The sequence below is a fragment of the Aythya fuligula genome, chromosome 5 (assembly GCF_009819795.1).
Source record: "Aythya fuligula isolate bAytFul2 chromosome 5, bAytFul2.pri, whole genome shotgun sequence".
NCBI classification, from domain to species: domain Eukaryota; kingdom Metazoa; phylum Chordata; class Aves; order Anseriformes; family Anatidae; genus Aythya; species Aythya fuligula.
Window position 1 is genome coordinate 34,635,420 of NC_045563.1, and position 19,769 is coordinate 34,655,188.

General features: G+C 34.3%; 1 protein-coding gene across 2 annotated transcripts in view; it reads right to left on the reverse strand.

Annotated features, from left to right (window-relative positions):
• Positions 1-1,426: 1,426 nt before the first annotated feature.
• UBR1 (ubiquitin protein ligase E3 component n-recognin 1) overlaps positions 1,427-19,769 on the reverse strand; it is a 60,969-nt gene continuing 42,626 nt past the window's right edge. For both annotated transcript variants that reach the window (XM_032188085.1, XM_032188084.1), the window contains exons 31-47: positions 19,347-19,440; positions 16,737-16,889; positions 16,179-16,276; positions 15,389-15,482; positions 14,691-14,839; positions 13,713-13,768; positions 13,358-13,454; positions 12,607-12,674; positions 12,263-12,413; positions 11,336-11,423; positions 10,524-10,657; positions 9,245-9,353; positions 7,453-7,509; positions 6,878-6,955; positions 6,105-6,275; positions 3,713-3,814; positions 1,427-3,235 (exon numbers count right to left, since the gene is read on the reverse strand). In XM_032188085.1, coding sequence (XP_032043976.1) covers positions 3,094-3,235; positions 3,713-3,814; positions 6,105-6,275; positions 6,878-6,955; positions 7,453-7,509; positions 9,245-9,353; positions 10,524-10,657; positions 11,336-11,423; positions 12,263-12,413; positions 12,607-12,674; positions 13,358-13,454; positions 13,713-13,768; positions 14,691-14,839; positions 15,389-15,482; positions 16,179-16,276; positions 16,737-16,889; positions 19,347-19,440 — 1,841 coding nt within the window. In that variant the 3' untranslated portion in view covers positions 1,427-3,093. The remainder of the gene's footprint in view (positions 3,236-3,712; positions 3,815-6,104; positions 6,276-6,877; positions 6,956-7,452; positions 7,510-9,244; positions 9,354-10,523; positions 10,658-11,335; positions 11,424-12,262; positions 12,414-12,606; positions 12,675-13,357; positions 13,455-13,712; positions 13,769-14,690; positions 14,840-15,388; positions 15,483-16,178; positions 16,277-16,736; positions 16,890-19,346; positions 19,441-19,769) is intronic.

The following is a 19,769-nucleotide window of genomic DNA, read 5'->3' on the forward strand; positions in this document are numbered from 1 at the left end:
GCTGGTATACTTTACCTACCTTTGAGCTTTTCAGGAGTTAATTCCTAAAAATTAAGAAGAAGCACAGAAAGCAACAGTATTAATACTCAAACACTGCAAGCTTAATGGTGCCTGAAGCTACAACAAAAGAAATACCAGCCAGCAGGTTTTAAAATACAGAATTAGCCAGTACTTCTTACCTCTTATATGTAAGATTTTGTCTGTCTGTGTAGCACTGGACCAAAGCTTTTTTTCTCCATATGTATCACACAGAACACTAGACAAAATACAAACTTCCACTTTCAAGAAGTTAAGTATCTGCCAGACTATTCAGCAAGTTCATCTTTGAGAAGCTATGAAACCAAAATCACTAACTTATCAGTAAAAGGCCATCTGAATATTGCGTTATGTACTGAAGACTTCTTTTAAAAACAGAGAGACACTGCAGGAGGCTGCATCTTTGAAACACTAGGACAAGTTTCAAGTGGAATATTTATTTAAATTAGAAAAATCATTCCACTAGTACTCACTGGTACAATGATGATATGGACTACAGTGATAACTCATGTGGTTTTACTAGTCATTTAATAACTCTTCCCTTTTTCCATGCTGACAGATCCTGCTATAATGCTCCTGTTAGATCAGCTGTAAAGTGTCAAAGTGTCTCCAAATAAAAATTGAATAATCTAAGAGAAGTTACTTTATTTCTTTTTTTAAATATACATATACAAGATATTTTATTTCAAAAGCACAAGAACATTATACAAGTTTCAAATTTACATTTTTGCAATTAAAGATACCAGTATGTGCATTATCAAATTTCTTCTGTCAGCTTGGATGGAACGGAAATCAGTGGCATAAGCATCTTGCGATCACTAAATACAGATTATACTCACAGTGAACAAAACTGCATAGTAATTTATGAAATGAAAGATGACCACACTAGTCAGTGAATGGTACGGAGCCCATTTGCTCATTAGTATGCGCAAACATACAGAGAGATGCAACTTTGCCCCTTCCTCTCTCACTTCTTCAGATACAAAGATATTTCTAGAGCTTTAAACAGGAGCTCACCTGATCAAACCAGCTCGTGTCCTTATAAATATATTATAGTTCAGACAGAAATCAAAGAGTGATCTTACCACATATATATCAGATTTTTGTATCAGTGAAGTGCAAGGTAACTGAAAGTTTTTGATAAATGAAAGGGTAAATATCAGAGGGGAAAAAGTGAATACAGTTTTGGTATCAATGAGACATACATTTGCTAGTTTTAAAATGTTTTTCTTGGTAAGAAGTGTTTTGATGACCTTAGAAATCTCCAGTGCATGCAAGTCTTGATCACAATTGCTTTTCTAAATTCACTATGTATACAGAACTGATGTTTGTCTTTAAAGAATTGTATACTCAGGTTTTAAAAAAAAAAAAAAAATCAAAATAAGGAGAATGGTCTTAACTGCAAGAAAGCAAAACCTGGAAAACATACTGAAGCTAACTATTTGTATCACCAGGGAAGGATTATAGAGAAAGTTATTTTTAACAAGTATTTGAAATCAGAACAATGTTTGAGTCCACCTGTATTCCATTTTCAGGAGAGTTCTGGTACTGCTCAGTGCACTCACATGTACTCTAAAAGCTTTAAGAAACAAGGAGAACAGCTATATTTATATCTAACTCATTAATTTGTGATTCTACTCTCGTATAGCCAGTAAGAAAAAAAATCACAGAAAGACACATTCTCAGATATTAATTTGAAAACCTCCCCTTGTGAGCCTTATTAACTTACACAAAAAATCCAAATAGCAAAGGGAGGGGAAATTTAGAGCACTGATAACTTCAAGCTTGGACACAAACGGGATATCCTAAGAAAGCATTTATACCCATCGCCTTACAAATTCCCTCAAGTATATTATAGTTGAAATTTAGAAAACAGAATAACAAACAATTAGAACTGAAACAGATTCACATAGCATTGAAAGAGTTCGATCACAATGTATTAATAACTACCAAAGGGAAAAGGGACAACTTAGCCACCTTCTTTTTCTTTTCTGCTCTAACTAGCACTGAACCACTGAACATGACCCCCAAAACACATTCATTTATGCAAATAGGACTCCAATTGTGACAGAGTATGAAGGGTGGTAAATTCCCCAAACGTGGGCAAACTTATTCCCAATTCTTAAATTTGCTGGTTTAGGGACTTGATTTTAGTCTAGTGATAGTTTTGAAGATTTAGTCTGTTGAAGTCTCTGGCTCCTGTATAACTTGCAGAGATATACTACAACTACCTAAGAATATTTTCTTGCTTGTCTCTCAGGGAAAACCTCAGGGGACAAACTAAAAGAAGTAAAACTAACCACAACATAACCAAACAGTGTAGCTCTAACCTCTTAGGATATACAACATTAATAGAGGACAAATTCATTAGATAAAGTGCAGTTCTGGCAATGCAAAAAGCACAGACTTTATTTTTGATGCAACAAGCAAGATGGTAATTCCCCCATGCACTTTCTATGCACACTTCTCCTTTGAAGAGTTTTCTTTAATAAACTCTTCATTAAATTCCAGGATATAGCAGAATGCAGGCTTTTTCTGCACAGCTTCATGTTTGCTGTACCTGTTGCTACAGATTACTACAGACCTGGCACCACTTCCACCCCAACATTATGCCACAGATCTTGATCTATTAAAAAGTTCCAGTAAGCGTGGAAAAAAAATGCAGAAAGAAAGTAAAGCAACTTTTTCCTTAACAATATCATTTAAAAGTATAATCTTGAGGCAATAAAAGAATGTGTGTGCCCTGAAGCACAAGGTTTGGGAAGGTGTCCTCATCAAAACATGTGAAACAATTACAACTTGTCAAAGAAGTGAAAATATTTCTGGACCTGAATGTTCAAATAATATTTATACAAGGTGGCTTTTTTGGGGGGAAAAAAGAGCAAGACATATGACATGAAATTCTGTTTCAATGTATCAGTACTACATCAAACCTAGAGAATTCATCTGTTGTGTCTGAACTACAGTATCCACTTTAGAGTAGATCATTTACTGCCACTCTTCTTTCCTTTTCCAAAGCAATGCCAAAGGTAAGAGATTTCCCTAAAATCAGGAGACTCAAAGCAGTTGCCAATTGAATCCAAAGAAGATCTGGTTTGTTTCTTGGCTCCTGGCAATCTCCTCTATGATGCAGTGTTGCTGCCACAGCAGATGGAGCTTCCGGTAACGCTCCCGACATAGGTGCAGGGGATTGCCTCTTCTTCATAGAAGGAAAGGGAGAATATACGAATAAGCATATCAGAATATCAACTAACAAACTACTCCATTCATAGTCTAGCATTAATGGTAGTAACAATAGACAGTAAAAATTAAATAATTGTATGAACAGAAACTCCAACAGGTCTACTGGTAAAAAAAAGTTTCACATGCAACGAACAGTGACTGTAATTTCCAAGACAACATTTTAGTAATGGCAGTTGCAAATTTCAGATTAAAAGTATAGAAAGTATTCTTGTAAAAATTAAGAAAATTTAACAGAACCAAGTAGATTTTTCCACTACTAATGGCCCATTCCTGACTAGAAACTATCATCAGGATTTTGAAGTTAAACAAGTTCACCGGACAAAGATACGTATTTGTGCTCCACACGTTAGCAGGAGGAACATGGTGCCTAATAGGTATAAGACAGACACCAAAACAGAAATGAAGAAATCAGGAAGGCTAAATATTTACTTACTTCAGTCCTGGATCTGTTTCTCCATATTCATCCAAGTAGGGAGCAGGATATAAGCAACCCCTGGTTTTACCTTCTATAAGGACAACTTTGCAGTCCCTGATTCTTAAGGAAAAATAGCTTCATTTAAAATAAATATCTTCAACATTGCCAGAAATTTACAGTATTTTTCTATAAGCTACAACTTTTGATAGCTTAGGTAGGATCTAAATCAATAGTAGATTCGATTAGCTAGGATTTGTACAAGTTACTTTGCATCAACTCCTTGTTAAATACCACATGTAAGTATTTCCTACTTCATACATGATGTAAGCATGGATTTATTATCCCTGTAGCTTTGCAACAAATTCCCTGTTGCATACAATCCCTACTAGAGTTATTTTACCTAGTAGTTGAATAGTATGAATTACAATAGATTAAATAGCATGGATTATCTTTAGCTTAAGTAGAGCTAAACCAGATCTAAACTAGTGTCTCAATACCAACAGCAAGGAGACTTATCTATCACTACAAGTCAATTTTTTAAATTGATTTAAGTTAAACATATATAATCCTTGTTAGCACTTAAGAGTTTAATAAAAGGAGGAAATATCAAGCTTATTATGTAACATGAGGATAGCCATAATGGGACCTTATTTCCACAGGTCTGAGTTATAGTTATGAGTTATATATATTTATATATATATATATATATATATATATATATATATATATATATATATATATAGTTATAGTTATAGTTATAGTTATAGTTATAGTTATATATATATATATAGTTATATATATATATAACTGAGTTATGAGGCAGTATCTACGCATCTACAACTCCCTACTACATTGTAGGGTAATGGGATGAGAATTACAATAGGTACCAGAAGCAATCTTCAGACAGTAGAAGTCCTGCTCTTGGTAAGGAAAACAGTGAATTAACCTGTACAAAGCTCCTGAAATTATTGGAGCTAGATGGTTTTCCATACCAGAACCAGTTCAGGTAACTCAAGGATATCCCAAAGGCATGCATTCCATTTTGAACACTGCATTGCTCTGGTCTAGGTCCACAAAGGATTCATCGACCCTCCGAGGCACAAAACAACTTCAGTCCAAAACAAATATCCCATTACAGTGATTTGCCTGTGCTAGCAATTCCAGATGCTATGGAAAACTTCAGAGTTTACAGCAGGTATGTACCTAAATACACCTACTTTGGGCTTGGGTGCTTAGCTACTTCATGACCCTACTTGAATTTTCTTGTTACAGTCACTTCTGTGGTTATCTTAAGCAGCCATGAGTCACACAAGAAACATACCAAACACTATTCAGCTGATTAGCCTGCCAGTCTTAAGAATGTACTTCCCTCCATTTACAGCTGTATGTGTGCACAAGCCTATATTTCATAAGTAATAGAATGAGAAAAAAGTCAATTTACAGTAACTCTCTGATTACATTGTGAAGGACAATACTAAGCTCAAGCTACAAAGATATTCTGGTTTTGCCAACTTACAGGCCTCTGGATCGCTATTCCTATTGAGGCTCCTTAAAGTGTGGAGAAAAATAAGTAAAAAGTAAGAGTCCCAGATGTTTTGCCTCTGACACCTCAATCAAGAGAAGAGTAAAGTAGGCTTGACAGATAAAGACTGCTGAAAAAAATATCAATCCTAGAACTTTGAGCCTGTGTTTACAGTGTAATTTAAACTTACACAGCCTTAAAGAACAGGCACAAATTACAGTTATTTCCTGTGGAAGATAATACCATAATTATGATCTTCTGATTCTAAGTCCCCAGTTTCCATTTAATCTCATTATTAAAAACTTTACAATACATAATCTTCTAAACACACAGAAGCTCCACATAGCTCCTGATATACTTGAAACTAATCCTATGCTGAAGTAGAAATTCAACCATTTTGTGAACTAAGAACAAAGTAACTAGATAAAGATCAGTTCTTTCTTTCACATTAAGTAGTAAAAAGAAAAATATGTATTAAAAATAGACTGGTTTTAATCACAGAAAATAATCTCTAGATACTAAATTCATAGAACAGTTCATTTGAAAATCCCAGTTTAAGGGAATGGTATGTGCAATTCCAATATACTTGGAAAATTCTAGCCCAACTAAGCCATGCAGGATAAACTAGACACATCACCTGGAAAACAGGCATACTGGTTTTATACCTGGAACTGTATATTCATTCTATAAAGTATATGATCTGACTCAGAACCTAGAGAACACACAACAACTCCCAGCAGCGGTATAACTTTTTGGTATGCTGCATTTTACATCAAAGCAATGTTTTTTCACCTCAGACAAGTCAAGTGCTTTGACATGGTTGTGGTTTTTTACCTTCAAATATTTCCTTTTATTCGTTAATAAGTTAAATTCTGGCTAGCTACTTACTTGAGAAACATACAGACTCCAGCTCCACATTGAAGAGCATGAGACGTACAGGCTCCCAACTCCTCCCCATTCACAAGCTCTTGACAGCAAGTATTCTGGGAACACAACATAGCCCCACAGAACAAACATAATACTGGATGTTTTTGTTCATCATCAGAAGACCGTGGGCATCTAGAGAAAGCATAACCAGAATGTTAATTCAGGAATTTTTCTTCCAATGAAAAGCTAACAATCAATAATGTTCCTAAAAAAAGTCACACGTAAGACATATACTATGTCATAACCATGTTTCACATATCTGCTTTCTCTGGCTCTGTTTTTACATTGCTTCAAAGATTTCAGCTGCAAAATATCTCCTACAAGCAGGACGTTGGACTAGATGATCTGCTAAGTCCCTCCTCATCTGAATTATCCTGATCCAGTCTTCCTGGCATAAAACAGTGTCAACCTGCTGGGCTTCTTGTGTCTAGTACAATGATACTTTTCAGGTTTATGGGCCAAATCAAACCTACATTGCACTGGTGAAAAATGATCAGCAGATTAAGGTACAATAATTTGATGTGTTACTCTACCAAACACAAGGGACTTCATTTAGCAAGCTGTTGTACAGCAGACTTAAAACACTTGTTACAGTATGGACCAGTATAACCATAACACTGCCTTCATTTCCACAAAATCATTTCTATATACAGTTCTAACAGCAGTTACAGTAACTACACAAACATCAAAATGACAAAACTCCCAGCAAGACGATTAAATATAGCAAATCTTACCTAAACTGAGATGCTTGATTCAGAAGGCAGCTATAGTCTTCAGGAAGCTCTATTAAACTATTTCTTTTCCTAGGATATCTGTGTAAGTAAAAAAAGATTACAAGAAAAATTATCACAGCAAAAAAAAAAAAAAATAATCAACAGCTATAAACCATTATCCTGTTAAGCTTTTGGTCCATGCTGCAAAATTCTGGAGTTCCAGAACAGCTCTTCAGTGCTAGAAGCCCAAGTGAGAGTCTTCACATAGGAGCTTCACCATTTCTACATTCCAGCAATTTCAGCAAAGATGACAAAATTAAATTGCATATTTAACACATATATATACAAAGAAATTTCAAGTTTCAGTTAGCTTTTCTTTTTCGTTAGAGAAAGCTATATAACTTAGTTAACAGAATGCTGTACATTGTTGATGAAAATTCACAGTGTGAGGAATAATATAAAGCCACTTAAAGAGAAATGACTTTTGGTAGCACAGCATGAGAAAGAACAGAAGCACTGCTAACTTGCTCACAAACAAGCACTTAATTCTTTGAACAGTTTTAAGTCAAAAACAAAGGAAGAAAAAAACCACTAACCTTATTGCAATGCTTTTCCCCTTCAAACAACTTAGCACCACTGGGTCAGCACACCACCTATTTCAAACAAACATTTGTAGAAAACAGTGCATGATAATAATACAACTTTAGTATCCATAAACTAAACTACGAAGAACAGAGCATAGATAACATGTCGATAGTTTAGCTTAAACTTTGCAAGGAAAACCTGCTGCTCATTGCAGTTTTGCTTCAGAAAAGTAATATTTTAAGTTTGCTTGCAAAAGAAAAAAACTACATGAAAAACACAATGCTTAAAATGATCAGTATTTCCTTGTGTATTAAAGCTCAGTTGAGTTACAAATGCAAGTAGTACTTATTGATGTATTGACATAGCAGAGTTCTCATGAAGTAAACATGGGCTACAGTACATAGCTCCTCTTGGAATATACAATATAATATCAAATGTTTTCTTAGTAGTCAGTATATTTTATTTAATAACCATCACCCAATGACTATTTTACAATGCATTATTTAGAGATTTTTTTAGTATTCTTGCTTAGAATGGCCAAACAAATCTAACAAAAAAATAGAAGTTGGCAAGTTATGAAACAGAGGAATTGGTAGCTAAAATATATTATTTCTATAAAGCATGAGAAAGCAAAGAGAACTGTAAGAGATGGTCAATCTAGTAATCGTCATCTAGCACACTTCTCAACAACTGTTCAGCTTAGTCTTCTGAAATAAGACTCCTTCAGAAAATATAGGGGAAATCACACGACAGCTTGACAACTGTTAGTATTACATAAAATAGGTGGTTTCTCACTCAAAACCTGGTTTTGGCTGGGAACACTGATGCATTCGTTAGCCCTGCCTCTAGCAATCTCTTTCTAACTTTCACAAGAACCTGCAAGAGATCTGTGCTCCCTTACAAGATCTGTGATGTTTTTGTGCAGACATGTAGGAACTTAAGACAAACTTATTTAATAATACACTTGCTAACATGCTATTAATTTATAATTACTTGTACACACTACAAATGCAATTATAGCAAACTTCTACGTAGGAAGCTATTTAAGGCAGCTAATTGAGGGAAGCTAGGTAACAAAGCAGAACAGAGGCAAAAACCCAAAAAGCTAATGTAAGCCAGAGAATTCTGACAAGAACCAAGAATAATAATTAATGTTACCATGTGCTAAAACAGTCAGAGTAAATACATGAAGACATTTTCCAAAACAATAAAGCAGGATTATTCTATTTTTCTCAGAGATGAAGGCTGGGGGGTGGTGGGTAGTTGTTTGTTTATTTTAACTTGGGTTTCTGAATATAGAATTTTAGCAATTATCTCCTTACTGTCAGATTGCAATGTACATACTAAAATTGCACCTTTTAACCATTAAGATAATTTCTATGGTCATCAGTTTATTTTGGAAATTCAAAGATGACAAAGTACAAAACCTCATATGGAAGGCTATAAAATTTCCTTTCATAGGTCATGTAATCAGCAGTTTTGCTATTGACAAAAATGGACCAAAAGCCAGCAAATGGTACACCAAACACGTAAAGATTTATGATAACTTCTCTGTGCATGAACCAATTTCACTCATGTCTGCAAGCAGTAGTTCTATAGTCTATGGTAATTTAATGTTTAAATTACTAGAGAATGTATAATGTTTTATGTTTAAGTACTTTCAAAAATTCAGTATACCGATGCACATCAAACAAACATTTACAACTCTAATATGAACTTGAGCTCGATTATTAAGAAATTTGACCTGATTCCCACAAAGCCATTACACTGCAGAAACATGGCCTGCCCATTCTCAATTAGTACCTTTGAAGCAGTGGATTTACAGTGTCCCAGTATTCCTGGAAGAGCAGAAATAAATTGGTGGGTAGAGAAAGGTAACTACAAAGTGCCTTGAACTGCCCTTCTTCAGAAACTGCAAGAGAAAAAATACATGAGCAATTGTTAAAATGTTTCCACACTGCTGAATACTTCACTCAAACTACAGTTCTTGTGATTCTTCTTCCATTGAATACCCATCTCCCAGCCAGAACATAGCTCCTTAGACAGTATAATTGTCTGATACTCCATTGACTTAATCAGGGCCTGAATATCTGCTTTACGTTTGTTAATAAATTGATCATTATTATATTAAGTCTTGAATAAGTCATAATTAAAACAGAATTCCTTGCTTAAACTCCATTTCACTGCGTAATATATATAAGATGTTGGTACAGCAGATTTCCCTCTTTATCATATTTTATCTTTTCACTATACTTTGGGCCTGCAATGATATTTAATTTTGCTATGATCAAGTCAATGCTAACACACACAAAGTTGTGCAAGGTTAATAGTTTGCTGAGTGGTCATTTATTGGCTCTTAGCTGCAGAAAATGGAACTGTGGCTTCACCAGAGAGAATCCTTCCTACAGAATCAAAGTTCCAGACTGACAGTAATGACGAGATCATATCCCAAAGTGCAGAGATTTTAACTTGCATATCCTAATCAAACTCAAATTTAGTTCAGTTTATATAAATTAAGACTACATTGAGTCTCAGTTGTTTATAACAGTTTGGGTCATCCTTTCCAAGCAGTTGATGATTCTGTTTTTCCCTACATTTTGACCAAAAAAAAAAAGTTTTTGTTTTAGTATCTATAATGAGTTAGAATTCTTTAAGGAAGACATTAAAGCTCTACAACATGCTTTATTTCTACAAGGCTTTATTTTGCTACATTTGTCTTAATATTTACCAACATTAGCAACTGCACAAGGTTTTCTTTTCTAATATACTCCAGGCTATTTCTCAGATAAATGACCCTTACTGTCTTTGTATCCACAAATACTACCTATACATCATTGATAATTCATGTATTTGTACACACTCAGAATTAGCTCTTTTCCATGAAAAAAAAAAAAAAAAAAAAAAAGAGGTTTAGACCACCAAACTTCTCATACCTGTCCCTTCCTATACAAATAAGTATTTTCTTTTCTTTCCAAGTCTTAACGTATTAGCTGTTGTTATCATGAACATTTTAAAACCCCATTACTCCAGGAAAAGAGTAAACAACTTCAGGATATAGATACATTTGCTTTCTCATATTTACCTTGTTGTAGCTCCTCAGGCGGAGACACTCCCAGCAAATAATGAAAAAATAAAGCAGCACAACGAAGGTAAGGCATGATGCCTTTTTTAACACAATCCCATACAAGCCAGCCTGGAATATCCTGACTAAAGCAACTGTAATACACAAATGAGAAATATCTGCAGTAATTAATTCCGTATTTGGTAACCTGACTTTCCAAAATGCACAGCAACTATCGTGCATGTGAAAAATTACTCCTATTACTTAAATACCAAATTTTAAATTTAAACTTAAACTTTTAGACATGTGACAGCATTGTCAATCCTATAAAAACATTTTTGCAACTAGCCTTTGGGGGTTGCAATTAGATCATCTTTAGCATTCCTTCCATCCCAAAACATACCCTGATTCCACAAAAATAAATCAAAGCAGAATTTGTAGAGGGTGCATCCACATTTTCTAGCTTATTTTGTCATCTAGATAACAAACCACTCAAGAGCCTGTAGCTATAACCATAGAAGGTCTGGTAGGAAAGGCACTAATGCTCAAGCAAATAAGCAATTTTGTTTAGCTGTACGCTATTCACCTTTCCTTTTATAGTAGAATTATTTTCTTCTGCTTGGAAGGAAAATCTATAACAGAAATCTAAAAAATTCAAAGCCAAAAAAATAACCTCCCCCTACTTTACCTTACACAGTTTGTGATTGCATTGCCCTCCAGAATGAATGTAGGTAATTTTTCAAACTTAAGACTAAGAATTTTCTCTGTTGCTTACAAGTTATTGCCTAGGGTGTTTCTAGAAAACACAATACTATAACTGAACTGCTACTTACCCACTAGTGTACTGGCAAACCTCTCTACAGAAAGACTGAGCAGAACATGCCTCTTCACTGTTGTCATGTGATCGAGCTGTAGGGGATTCTGCACAAAGATAAATCACACTGTAAACACACTTCATTTGTGACACACATCTCATTTTATATAATCTGACCTCTTTTTTTTCAATTGTATTACAGAAATGTTTCCACTTTATTTTGCTTAATTCTTTTTTGTTGTTTTTAACCTAAGAAGCGTTCTCCTAAAACTGCATGCTATAAAGAATAATATTGATTAGTGCCCCTCTGCTCAGCCCCATGTAAACACTGCTTCCTTCCCATGATCTTCTGAAGTTATTGTCCTATATGGATTAAGTTACAGGAAATTGTTTCATTTTTTGCTTTCTTTTTTTTGTCCTGTCACGTTCAAGAAAAAGGGAAATTGTAGCTAGGACTAACTGTAGGTTACCGACAGTATTTAACAGTAATATGAAATACAGAGAAAAGTGAAATTCCTCTTTATTAGTATAGAAGATTGCATACTTTGGATGTGGGTATTAAATAGGTTGAAGGGTAAAGGAACGTATATTTCCAAAATCCATGCTAGTTCTCAATGTGCAGCTCAGACTGCTGCTCCCGGGGTAGTGCTTTGTTTCTTCTACAAGGAGCAAAGGGTATAGGAAGCTGCCTACACGACTGACTTGATCAAGCACTAATGTATAAGTATTTTGTTTTCTTCTGCAAAACACACAAATGATATAATAAAATGCTCTGAAAATGATAGAGCTACTTTTTTTAACCAAGAAGTTATTTCTACCTAGGACTAAATGTCATCTATTCTGAAAAAGTTCATACTTGGAAGACACCAGTGGTTGCTATCAATATGTTTATCTATTAAGAAATTTTGTAAAATGCTAAAATAATACAACCCAAATACACCCCTACCTTTTGCTGAAGAGATAACGATTTGTGTTATGTGTGCTAGCGTAGTCAGATGGAAGAGGTAGAGGTGGTTATAGGCTGAACTAATTGATGAAGGTTGCAAGTCTACAGCATCCTCCCAGTATAAAGATGGAAATGATAACACAACTCCCACCTACAGTGAAAGGGAAGAAGTAAATATCGAAGTAACAAAAATTTGGTAATAATTACATGGGTAATATGAATTATTATAACTTACATTCCCACTATATGGTTACATTTCATTTGTAAATGAAATAGTAAAATTACACAGAAATCTAAACTCTAAAAAAGTGTATTAATATGAAGAATAACATAAACCTACTTACCAAAACGTGGAACATATCTACTTCTAAGAGGGATGGAGTGTCTTCCATTTTAAAGTTTGGTAGAAGAACTACAAAATAAATATATTAATTACATATTTGTTATGCGCTTTCCTCTTTCAGACCAAACCGCAATATCAGAATCTGGTGTCAGAGCCTGAATCACTTGTGTTTTCATCAAAAAGAGGCTAAGCCTCTGCAATGATAAGAGTATCTAGCTATTTCACTGCTTATCACTTATTTGACTGCATCTATTTAGCAACTTCCACGTGCCCAAGCAGCTCAAGATTTTCATGACAATCTCTTCAAAATTCTGAGATAAAAATCTCTCATTTATTTCTTCGTCTCACCCTTAACACCATGTTAAGGCAATTCAGCAGAATCCCAAAACCTGTACCACACCTAAGCATCCTGTCCAATACAAGGCACGTCAGATAATGGGATTCACAAAGGCCACCACATTAAACAGATTAGCAAGAAACATGGAGGATAGGTATGCGTCTCAACCCAGTTCTACCTGAAATCCAGGTATCTTAAACTTTTTTGTCGACTTCAGCAACACAGAGCTGGGTCAGAGCTATCATTTACTTTAATTCAAGCAAAACTCGGTAATGCAAGGGAACATAAGTGAAATTGAAGTTAGCATTGTTGTCAGTAGTCAGTCCTTTCCTTCTATGGTGTATTAATAGCATGCACCATCTTATAACAGAAACTTCTGCGACACAAAAGATAGGAAACACAAGGAATACAATACCTCCTAGAAGACGAATCAGATGTTTCTGAATCAGGACTTGTGGTGATGTTGTTCTCTGAGCAGCTGCAAACTGCACTAATGCTTTAAGGCCACTGTGCTAGAGCACAAGAAAAAACAGTTGGACAGGAAGAGATAATAATGAAATAAATCAGTAAGAACATACCCCTACAAATAGAAAACATCTTGATAAGTGAATTAAATATGAAGTAGAAGCATGTTGTCTAGTATGTTTTTTATGTTATCAATCTAAACTAAATCTGTAGTATTTTCAGATAGCTCTCAACAGAGAATGATCTTGATGTCAGCAGTTTCAACAACATATGTGTAAATGTATTGTATATCTACTTGCTCATACCTGTCTATTTTGTAGAGATCCAAATAAAGGCTTGCCCTCTGTTTCCAAGAGGTTTTCTTAAAATTAAAACACAGAAAAAAAAATAAGTTGCTTTTTTCTACAGGAATTAATATAAAATTTCTGTTTGTCTCACACATGTTAACCTACTGCAAGATAATTTTTCTTCTTAGTATACATCTTTCTTTTTAAAGCTTAGCATAATTCTGATAAGTAACTCCCTTAGATTTTTCTTGAAAAAATCCAGCTTAAATTGGCTTGCCACATAAATGACTGTGCTAGGCTTTTAAAAAAGAAGTTAGTTTTCAGATCTTCCTAACTATGGATTTAAAGGAATGGTAATTCATATGAATAAGACATTTTTTTTTTTTCCACCACATGTATAGTTAGCAACTTCAGAATATTAAAGACCACATTTCTTCTACAAATTGTATGAGAATTCTTTAAGAATAAAGACAAAAGAAAATAATGAACCCTACTGTGTAGTTGATTCAAGGATAATTCAAAATATTCAAAAGTGTTAAGAAGGTTTTGGGTTTTTTTTGAAGAAAACCAAAAAGAGGAAGCGCTGTTTCATAGTTGTTAGATATTTCACTGCGCAGAAAATGCATGCACATCTAAGATCTTTGTCAGCCTTGAGATATTCAAATATACTTAATGATGCAGTTAGTAACACGGAACACGATCGCTCCCAGTTCTCACAGGTTAAAGCTCACAAATGTTGGTACTACATACGTTAATCAGATATTTTATGAACTACCACCTAACAAAAACATCCTATTACTTACACTGGATTAAAGTGTATCATGTTATTATCCATGTAATTACATACAATAAATATCATTAATCTATTACATGTCGTTCTTATTTATATAGAACTATCATTATTATTTATACTATCAGATTGTATACAATTTTACAACTCAAACAATCTTAAGAGCTTTGAGTCACAAAAAGGAGCAAACTCAAATTACACTTTACCTATACACTGGATGGTAAAAGCACATGTGCTCCAGGTCATCATAGGGATTCGATGATCAGCTTCATTTGGAGCAACTTTTAGTCCAACTCTGTAAATGGTGGTTGCAAACAGAATAAGCATCTCCTTGATACTGCTTGAGTATTTGGCTCTGCAAAAGTAAGCCAAGATCATTTCAGTCTGAATTTGTTAATAATGCTTGTTACTTATAAGTTAATCACTAACAAAATCAAGGTTATTCAGGAAAGAATTATTGAATACAAAGACCACTTGTCTGTATAGAGGAAACAAAAATCACTAGCATCCACTAGTAAACAAATACCTGGATATAACACCATCTGAAAACAAGTGAAAGCTACCCCTGAAACAGACATACAGCAGAAAGATTAAAGCAGACAGAGTTCAACTAACATGCCTAGAAGCACAGAGAATTGTGAAAATCACTGGAATTGTGGGTTAGAAGATTCTAGAGTCATAGTTCTGTACTAAGACAATAAGAACTGCCAGACTGGGTTTGAAAAAGAGGTCCATCTAGCTGTATATAGATCTGATATTCAGTGAATACTGAAGGAAAATTACACGTAAAGCCACATTCACACCAAGAAAGTCAATGTTTTCCTTCAATATATATCCTGAAACATAGTTAGGCTATTTTAGGGAAAATTAATACAGTGTAGAAAGAACTTCTGGTAATACTTACGAAGACTGAACTCCAAAACTAAGGATAGAATTGAATTCTAAAGCAGAGTTTCCCAATCCCTTGTTGACGAAAGCCGGAGCATTTTGTTTTTCTCCTTCCACAAGATGAAATTAGATCCACATTAGAATTCAAATAAATTGTTAACAGTTTTTATAGTAGTCTAACAGAAGTGAGGCTTGTATTTGTAACTGTTTTGAAAATAATTAACAGACTTCATAAGCAAGACTGCCTTCTAATCATCCCTAACATTTTCTTCTACACCCAAACACATGAAGATTAGAAGTAGTGCTTTGCTACTACTTTTTCCTCTCCTTGGTGAGGAAAATACAGCAGCAGCCACAAAAACAGAACTTTCCTGCACCATAGGAGTACAAGTAAAGCACCATTTCTTTGGAACTTCTGTTTCCTAAACAATCATAAATATTTTTATTTTGGCCCTCTTAATTTATTTTTCTCCTTTTCACTACAAAGTGGTCAGGCAAAAAAAATAATTAAATTTGAGTGTTAATTGCCAATCGTCCTCTCCAAATATACGTAACTTTCTTCTACAGGGAAGAGAGAAGGAAATGAATAGAAATCAGGAAACTGGTGAGTTTTCTGGAGAGCACTTTGAAATCAAGGTGTCAGCTCAGAAAGGGCCATGCCTTTAACCCCAACTCTATTTTATACTGTATTGACTGATAGCAAAATGTACCCTTTATTTGAAGTTTTCTGTTGACATTACTTAAAACATGCACTGGAATATTAGATACCCCACAGAAAAGCTTCAAAAGGAAGATAATAAACAAACCTTTTGCATTTTTCACACTGTAGCCTGATATCCTGACGAGGATAATTTCCAGCCACCTAGCTAGGGACAGAATTTGAGCTACTGCCTCTGCATCCTCACTGAGAAAAAGAAATGCAAAGAAGTTGTTACTTCAACACTCAAAGGATCTTTATAAATAATCTTTAAAAGCAAAATCCACGTAGATCAAAACACATTAACTCTATGTTTGCATAGCTTTGCACACTTTGTAAATTTTGAGCAAATGGTACAAAAAATAAGCATTAGCTATACTGTACTATTAGCTGTATTTTCTCTTTTGGTGTACACTCCAGAAGTACTTAGTCCAGAAATGCTTTAGAAAAGGATTTTGAGAGGAAGCATATTTGGGTGAGTAGTCAATGAGATAAGCAGTCTTTTATACGAATTAGGAAGGTCAGCCGGAGCTTTCCTTCCTAAAATTTGAAAAGCCAACCCAACCCAAGGTCACACTTGTGTATATACATATATATATACACACACACACACACACAAATATATAGAGATACAGAAATTTAAATGCTATGCAATCTGGAAATTCACCTGTTTATTTTTTGAGCCTGCAACGGAACAATAGGAATCACAGTATTGCACAGAGATTTGCAAAGTGGACAAAGATACTCTCCATTCTCCAAATCAAATATCTGTTCAACATGCAGACGTTGTCGAAAGTTCAGCTGCATGGCTTCAAAGTACCTATGACATTGAAAAGGGGATTACTAGAAAATGGAATGGCTCAAACATGACCTGAAAACAAATGCTCAAGTAATGAAAAATGTTACTACCTACAAGTGCTTATCCATGCCAACAAATGAGTCTTTTCCTTTTATAACTATTTCATATGCAGGAAATATTTCATATTACAGGAAAGTAAAATAAAACCTTTGGTCATGTATTTGAACTCATTCAAAAAAAGCGTGGTATACCAACTTCGTCAAAATGATGGTAACTTTTTCTTGCTGTTAAGATCCTTTAAAATGCATTTTATTAAAATTTTTACACACAGTAGTCTTTAATTTTTCTACTGTTCTGTCACATCTTCAAAACAATGAAACACAGACAGTATCTAATATCTTTCATAAGAAACTCATTAGAAAACAATTGAAATAGCATTTGTACACATTCCAATTTTAGGAAAACTTACTGGTAACATTTCATGAATGAATAATCAACAATTTGTGGCAATGACCAAGTCTCATGACTAGACAACAAAACTGCAGCCTTCCTTTAGAAAAGATGGTAATTTGCATTACAGTATCACACGACCTACTTTAAACTTAAAAGGAAACTGAGAAGTAACTATGATCTTTTTACAGGTTTTGTTACATAATTTTGCTCCCCTCAGTGAATGAAGTAATCCTTCTGATTTCATTAATGTCTCAATGGTATTGACGTTATTAGGAACAAAACCCAACATTCAAATCTGCTTGCCTGAATATAAGCAATTAAATTTAGTACTAACACCCAGACTGGACATGTAGGATCTGTAAGACAGATACGAAATTATTGAACTTTCACACTAAGGTAATTACTAGTTATTTTTTTTGCTTTTGAGTATTACGTCTTAAGATTTAAAATAGCATCTTATTTATCTAGTAAGAGAAAATTTGTTTACAGAGGTGATCAACAGAAGTCCTAATAATTACAGAATATTTATGAAATTATTCATTACATATATATACACACAATATACATTTCCCCAAATTCAAACAACTATTTTATTGCAAGCAACTCTTCTTTCTCATACATGGCAACTACAAAGATATTCCATTAATTTGTACTTGTACTGTTTTATAGAGTATGTTTGCAGTATTTTTAGGCTGCACAGATACTCTGCACAGTGTGGCAGGTATCATTTGGAGGAATATTAGTAAGTTAGAATGTCTGTTATGTAATAAATAAAAGACTATACTCAAACCTTCTGTGTCATCCCGTATGAGAAGAGCCTGTTGTCCATTTTAATCCCATTTACCCATACAGCAAGTCATCTTTTCTTAAAAAGAGCAAGGGAACTGAGCTCCAGTGTTGCACTACTTAGATTCTACGTAGATGTGGATGGATCTGCCAAGAGCAGATGTATTATACTCGAGGAACATAATTCCATATCATTTTAAGTGTGTGTACCTATTTATTTTGTACTGTGTTTTGTTTTTTAATGAAAATATACATACAGAAAAGTAAATAGTAAGCACTTGAATTTTAGTCAAGCTTTTTAAAGTAAAATGGTACAAGCATAAAAAAACAGCCACTTGAAATTGTTTTTTATCATTTGACAGCATGAAGTAACTTCCTTGCATGACCCAACTCTCTATCTGTTTATAACACCTCAGTGGTATTTAAGTTCTAGTATTATTTCACAGTATTTATCCTTTTTTAGAGTTGCTGAATCTACATGTACTCAAAATGCTCAACATTAGCTTTACTGCCTGTAATCATATGCATGTAGCTAGAGGCAACAAAGATGACCATATTATGCAGGCTGAATAACTTGGTCTTTTAATAGTTCAGGCTATATTCTAATCCAACATCCTTTGTCTAAATACTGGGCACCTGCAAACAATATATATCTAGTATAGCTTTTAACTACTGTATCAATTCTTTTTTTTTTTTTTTTTTTTTTTTTTATTAAGAGTTTGTCCACCACTGGAGAGGAACCTCTACACTGGTAGATTTAACCATTTATATTCTAGTCTAAATGCCAGATTTTCATCTAAAGACTCACTGGCATAACTCAGCTTCATCCTTTAAGCAGTGAGCAGGTAACAAGCTTTCAGAGACAAAGGAGTGTTGTTGTAGAATACCCATCTGGAAGACTCCTACTGGTCCTCATTGGACTGTTAAAAAGACATCTACTAGATAGGGTTTCTTATTCTTGACCATTTTTACCCCATCAGTTTTATTTGCATAAATTGGTAACTCCTTACATATTCTTCTTTGGGTCATAGAAGTAGATTGATACCTTCTAATGATGCTTTTCTTCATTGGTTAAAAACTTCTTTTGTGCCATGTTTCATTCTTAGATGAGTACATAGCCTGAATTCTTAATTCAATAGCCACTTACTATTGTGTGTTCTCTGCGTGCAATTAAATGTTTCAGAAAATAGATCAATAAATATGAAAAACTGCAAAAACCTTGCAAAGACCTATCCTTACTTCTGCCAGCAGGTTGCATGCATCACATGGCCACAGCTTCCTGTGTGGGTTCCACATGGTAAGTCAGGATGCATGAAGAGAGGATCTATTGTATCTAGAAAAACACAACAGAAAATATATTGAAAGAACAGCGACGTAACTTCTGATCAATATGAATAGAAATGAACAACAGTATACACAGAACACAAGCCTTCAGATTTTATTTTTTTCACAGTTCAGTCACATTATGCATTTCATGAGCTTTTCCAGATCAACACTTTAAAGTAATCACAAGACAGAACCCCCTTCAATCATTATTTAATATTATAGTATGCTTGAATCACACTTGTAGTTTTATGGTGTGTTGTACATCCACCCTAGGGTGATTTCACCTAAATATTTGACTTGACTGTTATTAAGTAGGACGGAAAAATAAATTATAAT